A 13,741-nucleotide genomic window follows, 5' to 3' on the forward strand; every position below is an offset into this window, starting at 1 on the left:
AAGAATAACAATGTTGGGGCCAGACTGTTTAACTCAAATTGATAGTTTTAACATTCGCCTAAGCAATTATTGATTTAAGACTGCTCTTATGTATTTCCAGTGATCTTAGTAAATTTCCTGTTATGCAAATATAATGATGGTTTTTTTAATTGCTTAAACTTTGTTTCCAATAGTATGTAAGGATATAAATATTATTCAGTGATAACTCAATTCTTTAGATTATGTATCCCTTTTGTTAGCCTCAGAATTACATTTGCAAAATGATAATAAGCTGAACCACCATTTTATTTCCCCTGATAAATAAAGGGCCTGGAAAGAAAAACTTGAACAAGCAGAAAAAAAGAAATTTGAGGAAACAATGGAGTTACAGGTACCATTTTTCAAGTAAATTCAATTGTGGATGCAAAATAATAGTTTTCCCAAGTGTCGTTCTTCTTCCTTACCTGCATCATATTCCTACAACAGCAAATGAACAAAAAGTTGCTTTCATTTGCATGCAATATGTAATGTTCTGAATCTTTTATTTTAGAAAGCTGGCATTACATTCAAGGTTGACAATAGTTTGCCTAATTTAGTCAATCTCAATGAAGATCCCCAGCTCTCTGAGATGTTGCTATATATGATCAAGGAAGGACAAACAACAGTTGGGAAATGCAAGCCAAATTCACGTCATGATATTCAGCTGTCTGGTGTCCTGATTGCCGACGACCATTGGTAGGTGTTTCTCTTAAATTAACAAATAATGATAAATGGGTCTTTTGCTCTGCACGATTCCTCTGGTTAATATGCAGCTCCACTAAAATAAATAGGTGCATTAGCTTGTGTAGATTTATAATCCAGGCTAAAACAAATTTAGCTGAAAGTAAATGGGGCAGACATTGTGTGTTTAGGTTGACAGATAAGGATGGTGATTAGACAGATTCATGGAGGGATAAGTTTATCAATTGCTACTAGTCAAGGCTATAGGAAAGTTCCATATTAAGAGGCAGTGTGCCCTTCAATACCAATTGCTGGCAAGCAACAATGGACGAGGGCCTATGTATTTTTCACAAGCAATTATTTGCCAGCTGTAGGAAACGGGATGCTGCACTAGATGGAGGTGAAAAACACCTCCTTCCTATCCCTGCTCATATAAGTCTGATGCAGTATAATTTCTCTTGTGCTCTCATGTTATATTTGTAATGCAGCATAATCATTTTTTAAAATCCTATTTGTTTTCAAGCGTATTGGCTACTGTGCTGAAGCTATGATCCAAAGAAACTAGTTACGTGAATGCAAAGAAGTTAAAACTGCTTCTTCCTCTCTCCTCTCTCCTCTCCCCCGGCAGCAGTTTCTCATGTGGAATGCCTTTGAAACACAGGCTTGTTTCCAAAGTAGGATGTCATGATGTGGCAAAGGGGTCAAAATTCGATTGGGGTAGGAATCAGCTGTTTGATTCCTGGTATACGTGTGTATCCCAAAGTGATTTGTCACACTTTTCCTTACTTGAAGCTTTACTGATAATAACATATTTCTTATTTGTAGTATTATCAAACACATGGATGGTGTTGTGAGTATTATTCCACTGGGAGGAGCGAATACATACGTTAACGGAAAATGCATTTCAAGCCCTACATTTCTCCATCACGTGAGTTGGTTGGAACAGAGATTTATTTGCATGTCAAATTGGGACAGAAGTTTAAATTCATGTGTCATATGCTGGTTTAGTGTAGATTTTGAATGACTAAGCATGATACTATTTGATGTCACTCATGTGCCTAAGCGCTTGCATGCAAGCACACACAAAAAATTCATTTTTAACATGCATCAAACATATATCTTGGGTTTTTAGGGTGACCGTGTCATTCTTGGAGGAGACCACTATTTTCGGTTTAATCATCCCGTAGAAGTTCAGAAAGTCAAAAGTCTTTCTTGTGGCACTTCCCTTCCTGAGGACGGTCCAAGTGGCTTTGAATTTGCGAAGAATGAATTGCTGGCTTCACAAAGGGCTCAGTGAGTACTAGTAGAAATTCTGACTTAAATGGTAAATGTGTTTTCCTTCTTGTGTGTGACATGAATGTTGCACCCTAGTTTTTAGAACTTTGATTTTTGTATAGGTTGGAGATACTAAAATGAATAAACATTTACTTTCTATGTAAGAAAGGTGTCTTACGAAATTCCCACCAACATCTAGAAATCCTGTTGCCACTAAAAGCTTAAGTTTAGATAGCTTAGAGCCCACTGTTGCTCTTAGAGCTGATATGATAAGTTTCATCGGTGTTCAAGCAAAAAGTAGCATTAAATTTTGTTATGGTGCTAACAGGAATATAGCAAAGCGATGAGTGGCAAGACAAGTTACATTACCATGTAGCCTTCTTTCATGTTATCTTTGGAACAAATGGGTCTCCTAATAGCAGAAAAAAATTACGTTTATGTTTGAAAAACTAATCTCTTCACTTTTGGAAAAGTAGTGAGTTTCAGACTTGCATTTATACTGTAATGTAGGTGAAAGGATTGTTTAAAGGTCCTGCACAGCATATTAAGATGATTGAAGCTCCTACATTTGGGTGTTCATATGTTTGGGGACTGGAAAGAGTAAGCTGCAATCCTGCACCCTCTTATCTCAGAATAAGCCCCATTGAACTCACTGATCTAACTTCTGGGTATAGATATATAGGATAGTGGTATTAATGACTTGGGATAACTAGTGTGTTTCTGTACTACTTTTCTTTTGTGTTAAAAAAAATGCTATAGAACACCCATAGGCAGTTGGATATAGGTTATATCAGTTAACTTGGTTTTTAAAACACCCTGTAGACTTGAATCAGAAATAGAAGAAGCACGTCTGAAAGCTAAGGAAGAAATGATGCAAAGTATCCAAATCGCAAAAGAAATGGCCCAAGAAGAACTTAGTTCTCAGCAGAAAATTTATGAGAGCCAGATAAAATCATTAGAAGCACAGCTGGTGAGTCATTAATAAGTATTTTAAATACACTTGATCCCATAGAAAGTAACACTGAATGGGGAGGATAGGGTTACATTGCTATCTGCATCAAAAGATGTAACTGCTCCATTCAAGAGGCCTGCATGTACACTGCTGTGTAGATGAGGATATGCATTCAAATGTGTATCCCTGCTTACACAGACGGTTTGCATTAGAGACTTCCTTCAGGATGGGAAGGAATAAATAAACATGCACAGGACAGCTTTTCATGGTACATCACCTCTCTGTGCTAAAGCTGGAGGCTAATGGAGTGAAATCCACTTACATTCTAGTAGTTTACTATAACTGGTTGTGAATTGGGCTGTTAGAGAATGGCACCCAGGTGTTTTTTTTTTATTAAAACCCTCTTAGAATTGTAGAGTTGGAAGATTAAGAGTCTCATGCTCTTCAAACTGAGCTGTCCCTAAGAAGAAGAAGAGGAGTTTGGATTTGATATCCCACTTTATCACTACCCTAAGGAGTCTCAAAGTGGCTAACAATCTCCTTTCCCTTCCTCCCCCACAACAAACACTCTGTGAGGTGAGTGGGGCTGAGAGACTTCAGAGAAGTGTGACTAGCCCAAGGTGACGCAGCAGCTGCATGTGTAGGAGTGGGGAATCGAACCCGGTTCGCCAGATTACAAGTCCAGTGCTCTTAACCACTACATCACACTGGCTCTAACTGAAACAATTGACACAATCCGGCTGTTATGTTTTTCTACCAGCTAATTTCATGTCCTAATGACAGCAACTCAACTGTGAATATTCTGGGATCTTGGTTCCCAACACTATCCTATACGACATATATGTATGTATGTATGTATGTATGCATTTGGCTTATTTTTAGGTCATCTTTTAGGGCCAGGCTCTCCGAAGGTGGCTTCCAACATATAAAACCCACAAATATAGTATCTTCAGGAAGTAAAAAGATATCTTTCTTGTTCCTCATCTTTCCAAACCTCTTCCCCACTGTAATATATAGCATTAGAGTGTTCAGATTAGGTGCTGGCTTCTGAAAAAGGATGAGCATACTCAGTTCTCAGTTTCAGCTCAGCTTTAGAACTTTTTTCTTTTTAATTTAAAAATTATTTCTGCGCGTTTGAATTGTCTCTAAGTATACCCAAAGCACTGTCACTACTTTGTCTGGAGGTGGTCCAGGAATGTATGGAAATCTGAAGAAAATAGAGTGAGAGAGAAAATGAAAGAGCTTCCAAGATTTTTGTGAAATGTGTGTGTGTGTGTTTATGTGAGCAAGTAAAGAATATTGCTTATTCTGGGGCAATGGTTTTGCTTGGGTCAAGCATATTTTTTGTTATTGGCACATATTATTAATTCTTTTGTTTTCTTAGGAAGAAGAATCCCGGAGGAAACAACTGCAGGAAATGAATAATAAAATAGCTGTAAACAAAATTCAAGAGCTGGAGCAAGCAAAACGGGGCCTTGAGCTAGAGGTACACGTAAACAAGAAGCGCTTGGAAATGGAGACATTGGCTGCCAGGGAGGTAAATTTTAAAAAACGAAACATAAAACCTAGCATCTTGTCTTATCAATTGGACAGTGTACTGTGATCTAGAATTGCTTCTCTGAATCTATACATTCTATGCAGCATAGGTGCCCTCTAGCTCTACCCTTTCATGAGATCGACTGATATTTGGGAAATGATAGTTTATGTAACTTTGGGTACTCTGCTGATATGCCTGTTACAGCCATGGAAGGCATCCCTCGAAGCTGTGTTGTGTAATCACTCTTTGCAATGTAAAATATTTGCAATCATATTGGAAGGAAACGAAGACCTCTTTTTAAAATTGTGCTTGGCAAATGTGAAGAGTAAAGAAAATGGCATATCTGTCCCTGTGAATGGAATATTAACTTAGCTGAGGATTAATAGTTGCAAGTTTGTCTGAGTCACTTTTACGTAACTCTAAAGTTGTTGTTTTTTAAAAAATAATATCTGCTTTGCTGAATCAGATCATAGTCGGCTATACCTCTGGAAAGTTGTAAGCATGGCATAAAAGTGATGGCCATCCCTTGTAATTGTCATTTTGCCCCCAGCAGCTGGTACTTAGAGGTTCCGTGCCTTAGATAAAATCATCCTAGTTTTAATTAGTTGTTTTCTAAAATCAGTTTGTGCTTTCCCCCTCAAGCCTAAATGAAAGGAGCATTGTTTCACAACTATATCTGTGTACTGTATATGTTTTGAGGGTAATGGATAAGGCAAGGTAACTAATAGAATTTATTTCATATAGGATCAACAGCCTGAACAGAATATTATGTGTATGGTATTAAATAACACCCCTTCCATCTCAGAAGCTGTGCAGCTTTTGCTGAAAAATCTCATAATCCCTTGCTTTGTGGTAGGTTTTAGAAGATCATGTCATTCGTCGTGCCAAGATTCTAGAAGCTTTGGAAGCTGAGAAGCAGAAAATTGCTCAGGAAGTGGCGATGCTTCAGCAGACTCATGGAAACAGAAATAAAGGTATGTTTACATTATTATATATAGCTACCTGTATGGTGGTTAACCACAAACTAACGTAAGAGTGTCTATATAAAGACTTTTCTTTCAGCAGGAATCCAGGAAGGCCCTCTTCATCTCTGTGTTGAAAATATATCTTCTCCTTGCAGCAAGGGAGAGAGGGCATACTGGTTTTTTAAGGGTTTATATATTTGCTTGCAGTGTTCGAAACTCCCAGTGTTCTAGGCGCATTTTGTGACAGGGAATTTCATTAGCGCCAGCAATTTCTGAGCTCTGGGCGCAGTACAGTGCCTAAGATTTCAGAGTAAAACTGCAGAGTGGAAGGAAAGGAGGACCTTTTTCTGCCTCCCCACTTCCAGCTACTCCAGCTGAAGACTGGAGAAGAGACCCTCTTAAGAATATTAGGGGGGTGGGCAGGGGAAGGACTAGACCATGTGAAAAATGAACGAAATATTTTAGCTGCAGTTCATTCATTTTCAGCTTTGCATTGTTGTTATAGAAATGTACACCTAGACATTCCCTTGTTGCGGCCATAAACTAGGTTTGAGGTACCATTTGGCTCCTAGTTTTCATATCTCAGTTTCTAACACTGTTTGCTTGGAGGGCTACCCTTTAAAAAACACCCCCCCCCCCCACATTTCTTATCCATTCACTTGGGAGCTTTGGAATATACTGCTTATCAGTTTCTTTCCAAACCTGTTATGAGAGCAGACTTGGGAGGGAGCAGTATGAAATTATACAGTACGGGCGGACAATAGTCTAAATGTTTTTGTGCATTCCTCATAAATACAAAAGTCATCCTGTCCTGTCCTGTCCTGTATAGAATTTAAAAAGAATTTCAGGGATTACCAGTTCAATGACTGATTGCATAATTATTAACCAGTAATTAAAGAAAAGTCCATTATCTTTTTCTTTGAAAAATATATAATTAGCAGAGCCAAACTGGAATTCTTTGAAGCTGTCCATGATGATCAAGGAGGCCAACACTATTAGCAGTAAATTGGAGAAACACACAGTTTTTTGTAGGTAAGTATTTTAACTAAAATATTAGAAGTGGTACTGCATATGCTTCTTATGTTCTGTGATTTGATGACTTCCTTTGAATAATCAAATATAGCATTTCTGTTAAGAACGTATAGTTCTTAAAAAAGAAAAGGAAAAAAGAGGGGGAAATGTGATTCTGGAAGGACAAGGGTTTAGTGAAAATTCAGTGAGATTTCCTGTACTCGTGTTTTTTTCTGAAAAGGCTAACATAATGTTCCTGGCTAGTTGCAGGCTTTTTCATTCCAAAATCAAGCACCTATTTGTAAGGTGTTTTGTCTTGTAATCTGTGTGTAAAGTACCCCAACACCACAGAAAGATAATGGTAATCAAGGGACACGTCCAGTAATTACAGATACTTCATGTTCTGGGAGTAAATTGATTTGTTTGTTCCATCAGGCATGATGCAATGGATAATAAAAGTGGTCCTGGCCATTCCCTTCAAGTTCAAGTCCGTAACATCAGGCTTGGTGTTGCAACATTCTGGAGTTTGGAAAAATTTGAAGATAAATTGGCTGCAATGAAAGAAGTCTATGAGGTTTGTTTGGGAATAAAACATTATTTGCTTCCTAAAATATTGCTTTTATGAGAAAGGCAGTTTTAAGATTTGCCTGAGTAAATCTGATTTAAAAGACACCACATCCAATATAAGTATCTGTCCATGTTGCCAAAGGCTGCTGACTCAGAATTGGTTGGGTGTCAGTGTCCCTGGAACCCAGTGAGGGGTTTGGTTTCGACACTTCCCAAAACAGCCTATGGTTGTAGGGGAGGGCAGAAGTCAGTGACCTCAAGCTGGGGATTTGGAGAGTGACAGAGGCAAGGGAGGAGATGCTGGAGGAGCAAACAGCAGTGGAACAGAGAAAGAGATCTGGAGGAAAAATGTTTAGAAAGTGTAGTGCACCGAAGCATGGAGAAAGAAGGTGTTTGCAGGAAAGCCTAACTGATGAGGATTTAGCCAAAGGATCAGGGGTGTAGTGGGGAGAGAGAGAGAGAGAGAGAGAGAGTGTGTGTGTGTGTGTGTGTGTGTGAGAGAGAGAGAGAGAGAGAGAAGATTCTGGTCCAAACTTCAGTCCCTATCCTGAAGTTAAGGGATGGTAATATCTTTTTCTTCTTGTGCTGCCCACATAACAGACTTTGTTTTGGAGCTAACAGCTTTTTCCCGATTGATGAAGGTTTTAGGCCTTCCCTTGTCCAACACATTTAATGAAACGGGTTTCTTTCCTTTCCAGACGAACAATACTAACAAAGCTGATGAGATTTTTTATGATCCCACTGATGAATGGGAACCTGATTTTTCAAATGCATCCATCTCTTCTATTTCTTCAAGGAGGTAAATAATTTCTAGCTTGAATTTAATGTTAAATCCTGCCTCTTTACAAAAAATATCTATAGAGAAGTACCGTATTTTTCGTCTCATAGGACGCTCCGTCCCATAGGACGCACCTAGTTTTATTTGGGGGGGTGAATAAAGGGAAAAATGGGGCAGCCAAGGTTTCTGCTGGGGGAGCCAGTACAAGCCCAGATTAATATATTTAGAAAGCGATGGTTTCCAGCGTCCTTTGAACTGTTGCTGTGTTCATCCTACAGTGGCAAGATAAATGAATAGTGTTTCTCACTAGAAACCAGATGTAAATAAATGTATGCATGAGTTTCAGAAAATTAGTGGAAGCCACAAAAGTTTAAAAACACCTGTGCTGCTTTGTTTTCTCCCCTTCCATACTTGGTCAATTTCGATAGAAGTTTGAGGAGGAGCAAAAGAATTTCTGGATGTTTGTCTGAGGTAAAGATGAGACTGCACAATTCATACCTATCAGGTGTGTATGCACTTATAATCCTGTCACCTTCAAAAGCTATATTTAATGTTGTGTTCATTTTTAGTGGTTTGCGATTTTTCTTTAAAAAAAACTAGTGTTTTTTTTTTAATATTCCCATATTTATAGGGGATAGTGTTCCTTTATATATTTTTGCCAGGTGTGCAGCAACACGTGAGAGGGCATTCTCAATATTGGCACCCTGGTTGTGGAATGCCCTCCCTTCACAAATTTGACTGGTGAGTTTTTGGTGCCATTTGAAAGCACACTTATTTGCCTACACTTTTGGTCAAACCAGATGTGGAGTAGGCAACCTGCCCTTGCTGATTTGTCAGTTTACTATACGCAATGATGAGCTGGTTTTACTAGTAATATTTGCTTACTTTTTATATTGTAACTTGTTTTGGGATCAATTTTAATAAAGAGCAATATATAAATCATTTCATTAAAGAAATATATCTTGCTCTCTTTCAAGTCATATTTAGTTTTATATTATTATTTATTATTATTATATCATCATCATTATTTACAAAGAGCAAACCTGCTTTTTCAAAAGGGCTCTACTTATTTGTCATAGTTCCGCTCTGTACAGTATTTTAAAAAGTAGGGTAAGAGATCCATCAGAATACTGACTTACTCAGTGGAGGAGTGGAGCATACAGGAAAGGGTTAATCTCTTCTAGAAGGTACAGTCAAAACTAGACTGATTTCTAGACTAGACCCCCTGACTTCTGTAAGGGAAGTTAACCCTTTCCTGTATGCTTCACTCTCAGCTAACTAGAAGAGCACTTCACAATTAAGTCCAGTTTTCCATTTTGTCTAACTATACGTATGCCTTCATCACACTGTTCTGTCATCACAGACTCAGCAAATAAATTGGGCAGCCTGGGCCCAGACCTACCTGAATCATCTCTACCTGGCATATGTAAGGAACTGATAGATTCAGCTTTGGATGTCTTGGGACAGACCACAGAAGAGGAAGAGAGCATAGCACAAAGCCTTTTAGCGACATTGTTTAACGTTTACGCTGGAGTCTCTGCTTTGATAAAGGCTTATGAGCAAGCTGAACAAAGTCAAGAGAACTGTAAGTTCTATTGCTGAGTTAGTAGCCCCCTTTTGAGTTCTAGCTTTGAACCTCATATAATTTATTTACAAATGCACATTTCCTTCAGTCCAGAATAATTTGCCTTCTTTCTATCTTTTCAGTTTTCGCTGTTAACTATACTGCTCAGTCCTGCAGCATCAATATTAGTTCAGCTTTCGAACAGCTTGTTGTTCTAACCAAGCACTGGCTGAACAGTTTTCGAAAAAATGAAGAATTTGTAATGATTCATGTTGAACTAAGGGAGAGTGTAAAACATCTGGGAGCGTATCTGCAATTGCTCTTGCGGGTAAGTTTTCTTATTATGGCCATCCTTTAGGAATGAAAGAGAACAATTGGAAGTGCAGTCGTTCCTTGGAAGTTGAACGGAATCCATTTCGGAAGTCCGTTCAACTTCCAAAACATTCGGAAACCAAAGGGCGGCTTCTGATTGGCTGCAGGAAGCTCCTGCAGACAATCGGAACCCGCGGAAGCCCCGTCGGATGTTCGGCTTCCAAAACTAGTTTGCAAACTGGAACAGCCATTCCAGGTCTGTGGCATTTGGGAGAGAACTAAGCTGTTTGAAAACCAAGGTGCGACTGCATTGGCCAAAACTGTATTATCTATCAGTGTACATTGCAAATATTATGATGTCATGTTTCTGATGCTGGAACAAGACTATAGAGTAGTACATCTGGTTGCGATCGGGTTCCGTTCCGGAGCCCTGTTCGCAACCTGAATGGAACGCAACCCGCATCTGTGCATGCATGGGTAACGATTCACCGCTTCTGCACATGCGCATCACGTCATTTTGTGCGTCTGCGCAAGCGCTGAAACCTGGAAGTAACCCTTTCTGGTACTTCCAGGTCGCTGCGGGACGCAACCTGAAAAGACGTAACCCGTAGCGTTCACAACATGAGGTATGACTGTACTGTTGCCACAATATGAATAGGAATTCATCATAAAGATGCATGCAACAACTGTATTTTTGTTTTCTCAGGGCGGTTGCTCAGATTTTTCTTCAGTAGTAGTAGAAGCACAAAAGAAAATAATGCAGATGTTGAAACAAATGGCAAAATACACAGCACACTTGGTGGTACTTACTGGCTCAGACCTACATCTTTCTGCAGAAAATAAAAGTGATGCAAGCAACTCAAAGGTAAGAGAGACAGAGACAGAGACGTCTAGTTCACATGTCACAGTAAGTCAAACCATGGTTTTGCAGATCTGTGGATAAAAAGATCTGATAGGGTGGACGCAACACAATGGATAAAGAAAGTACCAACAGACCACTGTAGGGATGGGGAATCTGTGGCCCTTTCAGATGATGAGACTTCTAAAAACTGTAACTGGCTTAATTTTTTTTTAAAAAAAATCTCTTCTTGTTTTCAGAAGCAGTTCATACCAGACATCTGTGATGGAATGGTCTCTGGACTGGAACACCTTTTAAACTGCATACAGAAAAAATCTAGGGCAATGTGGAATGAACTCTTAAAATGGTATCCACAAAATGAGGTGATGTGGGGATAATTATAAACTATCCTTTATGCATGAGGAGGGAAGCATATTTTTTACTATGTCACAAATTTAATAGTGCAGTTTTAAGCTTCACACTGTTTATATTTGCAACTGGTGATATTCATTACAGACTTGTGTATATATAATCAGCATTTGCACTACACTTTTTCTCACAGCTACACATACCACAGAAACACTTAAAACACATGGCATAATGAAACTGTTGACTGCTGAAAGGTTAAATTGTTGGCTTCTTTAAACCAGTGTGTCTGCTACAAGGGCAGTAGATTAAACCAAAACCAAAACCAGAATGCTGTCTGTAGTGAACAATATTTCAATTTTTTTTTATTGGTCTTTGCTGCCTTGGCAGACAGACTGTAGCATTAAGAGGGGATAGCTAAAGTGTTAATCTTAAATGCATTGAAACTCTCTGTTTAATTATGCTGTAAAATTAACAAGGAATCGTAAGTGGCAAAATGGGAAGCATTTTTTTTATGACAGCTGATATTCCAAAATATATTGTCCAAGATGCAAAATGCTACTACAGTGGTACCTACTCATTAGCACAACTATGGTTTGCCATGGCATTGCATGTAAATGAGGTCACTGACCGCTGTGATCCCCTTCATATGGTGGTACAGTAGTAGGGGCAACCTTTTATATTTTCACTTGCATTACACAAATTTTGTAATGTCTGAAATGGGCGTTCTGTGTGGATATCCACATGTGCAATGCCCCAATATACACTTCTCTCCCCTTTCCCTGTTGATATTAGAACGTTACATTTGTTGGGTGACAAAGGGGAATGGGCTCCAGCCACTATGCTACATCCCAAACATTGTAGAGGCTATTATTCATGAACCAGGCCAAAGTTTCTGCATATCTCAGCTTGTGTTATGTTAGAAACTATTTTATGTTTATGGTTTAAATTTAAGTAGAAAATAATTTAAAACGTCTTCACGCTTTTCTTTGCAGGTTCAGAATCAAATAAAGACTAAAGCTATGGATTTGGCTAAAATCCTTGAAAATATAATAGCTGGTTGTAAAAAGGTAAACGGAGCTCTTGCTTAGTTACATTTTTCACTTTGGACTTAGCAGAGTAGTATAACGTTGCTTACATATTACAGTGAAATTCAAATGAAATTAAACATTTTCCTGTTATTCTTGAAGTTTGGGCACTCAGAAGAGATATTTAGTCAATCAATGCCAACAATAAATGGGGTTTCCAGGATTTGCTTACATCAAGGATGGGAAACCCTGTGGGCCTCTAGATGTTGCTGCATTCCAACTCCCATCAGCCCCAACCAGCAGGACCAATGGTCAGGGATGGTGGGAACTGTAGCCTAACAATATATGGAAGGCCAGAAGTTCTCCTTCCTCAATTTACACGTTATGGGTTGTATCCAACTGTCTCACTTTGTGGATGGAAGACACTTTGATCTACTTCTCTTAGTGGAACAAAGAGGCTGGTGCTTCTTGCCAATCCCCCCGCCCCGCCCCATCCGCAGCCCCAAATGCATACTCTGTCTCAAATCTCATTGGAACAGTGTAGGAGCTAGTGTGAGAGGCTATATAGGGAAGGGGGAACTGCAAAATAATTATGATTAAACAAAAATGCCTCCCTCCGTGTTCCACTTTAGCAAAATTTTCTAAGAGGCCCATGTCAGTGGAAGGACACAATTAGATGCTACCCTATATTTATATATATATACCTAACAATGTAGGGACGTGGGAGGCACTGTGGTGTAAACCACTGAGCCTTGGGCTTGCCGATCGGAAGGTTGACAGTTCGAATCCCTGCGACGGGGTGAGCTCCCGTTGTTCAGTCCCAGCTCCTGCCAACCTAGCAGTTCGAAAGCACGCCAAAAAAGTGCAAGTAGACAAATAGGTACCGCTCCAGCGGGAAGGTAAACGGCATTTCTGTGCACTGCTCTGGTTTTGCCAGAAGCGGCTTAGTCATGCTGGCCACATGACCCAGAAAAACTGTCTGCGGACAAACGTCAGCTCCCTCGGCCACTAAAGCGAGATGAGCGCCACAACCCCAGAGTCGTTCGCGACTGGTCTTAACTGTCAGGGGTCCTTTTTTTACCTAACAATGTAATATGTGAAGAGGGCCTTATTGGACACAGGTTGCATCTTTACAGATCTTTAAAAGACCTACATAGTTCTTGAAAAACCAAGGCCACTTGTTTTTCAAAATCAGTATGATAGGCAACCCTAAGGGACAGTATTCTCAGGGATAAAATTGTTTCTATTGTCTGTCATTTTCTGAAAACCATTATATTAATTGCCACAGAAAGTAGCAGCAAATATATCATGGACTGAAGAAAGTGTTGATCAGGAGTTAAAGAAAGTAACTAGCAAAGCTGTTGCATTCTTGGAATTACACCATTGCCTAGATCAAGTCTGTCGGATGGTTACATCTTCATTAGAAGGTATGCTAATTTTCGTTATAAGGTATTGTGATAAATGACTGGATTTTTAAAACCATTTTAAGAGTATGCTTAAAGAGATACATCAGTTGGTGCCAGAGTCCTCCATTTGCTTTACAATGTCTATGGTGGAAAATGGCCATTGTGATCTTTTTTCTTTCTGAGTAAACTTATTGCCTCCTTGATCAAGGCCAAATTCACATTAGCTCTTTAGTCTTGCTGTTGCAGAACTGCTTTTCTGCAAGCATTCCCACATTTCATTGGTAACTTGTAAAAGTTGCTTAGATCGTGTGGTCCTTCTCATGCTAAAGTCAGTGACTGTGACGGAGATATAGGCCTGGCATGGAGTGTACAAACTTCATATTACTGACTGAAAGCAGAAGCCAAGAACGAGAAAGCAGATTTGCTGCTAGAGCTTCACCAGA

General features: G+C 39.2%; 2 protein-coding genes across 5 annotated transcripts in view; one reads left to right on the plus strand and one right to left on the minus strand.

The window, feature by feature from the left end:
• The window catches only part of CAMSAP2 (calmodulin regulated spectrin associated protein family member 2), a 183,358-nt gene that overhangs the window by 131,441 nt on the left and 38,176 nt on the right, over positions 1-13,741 (minus strand). The window lies entirely within an intron of this gene.
• Positions 1-13,741, plus strand: part of KIF14 (kinesin family member 14) — a 31,424-nt gene that overhangs the window by 14,903 nt on the left and 2,780 nt on the right. Inside the window, exons 13-29 of one of the 4 annotated variants that reach the window (XM_083506711.1) lie at positions 307-370; positions 530-714; positions 1,525-1,627; positions 1,832-1,992; positions 2,797-2,944; positions 4,311-4,463; positions 5,320-5,437; positions 6,367-6,460; positions 6,875-7,013; positions 7,705-7,805; positions 8,213-8,289; positions 9,148-9,369; positions 9,492-9,676; positions 10,367-10,525; positions 10,762-10,881; positions 11,860-11,934; positions 13,181-13,319. In XM_083506711.1, coding sequence (XP_083362837.1) covers positions 307-370; positions 530-714; positions 1,525-1,627; positions 1,832-1,992; positions 2,797-2,944; positions 4,311-4,463; positions 5,320-5,437; positions 6,367-6,460; positions 6,875-7,013; positions 7,705-7,805; positions 8,213-8,289; positions 9,148-9,369; positions 9,492-9,676; positions 10,367-10,525; positions 10,762-10,881; positions 11,860-11,934; positions 13,181-13,319 — 2,243 coding nt within the window. Of the gene's footprint in view, positions 1-306; positions 371-529; positions 715-1,524; positions 1,628-1,831; positions 1,993-2,796; positions 2,945-4,310; positions 4,464-5,319; positions 5,438-6,366; positions 6,461-6,874; positions 7,014-7,704; positions 7,806-8,212; positions 8,290-9,147; positions 9,370-9,491; positions 9,677-10,366; positions 10,526-10,758; positions 10,882-11,859; positions 11,935-13,180; positions 13,320-13,741 lie in introns of all 4 variants that reach the window. The other 3 variants (XM_083506712.1, XM_083506710.1, XM_083506709.1) reach the window with 3 other exon arrangements.

This window comes from Podarcis liolepis, assembly GCF_965112155.1.
Source record: "Podarcis liolepis genome assembly, chromosome: 6".
In the NCBI taxonomy this organism is placed as follows: Eukaryota; Metazoa; Chordata; class Lepidosauria; order Squamata; family Lacertidae; genus Podarcis; species Podarcis liolepis.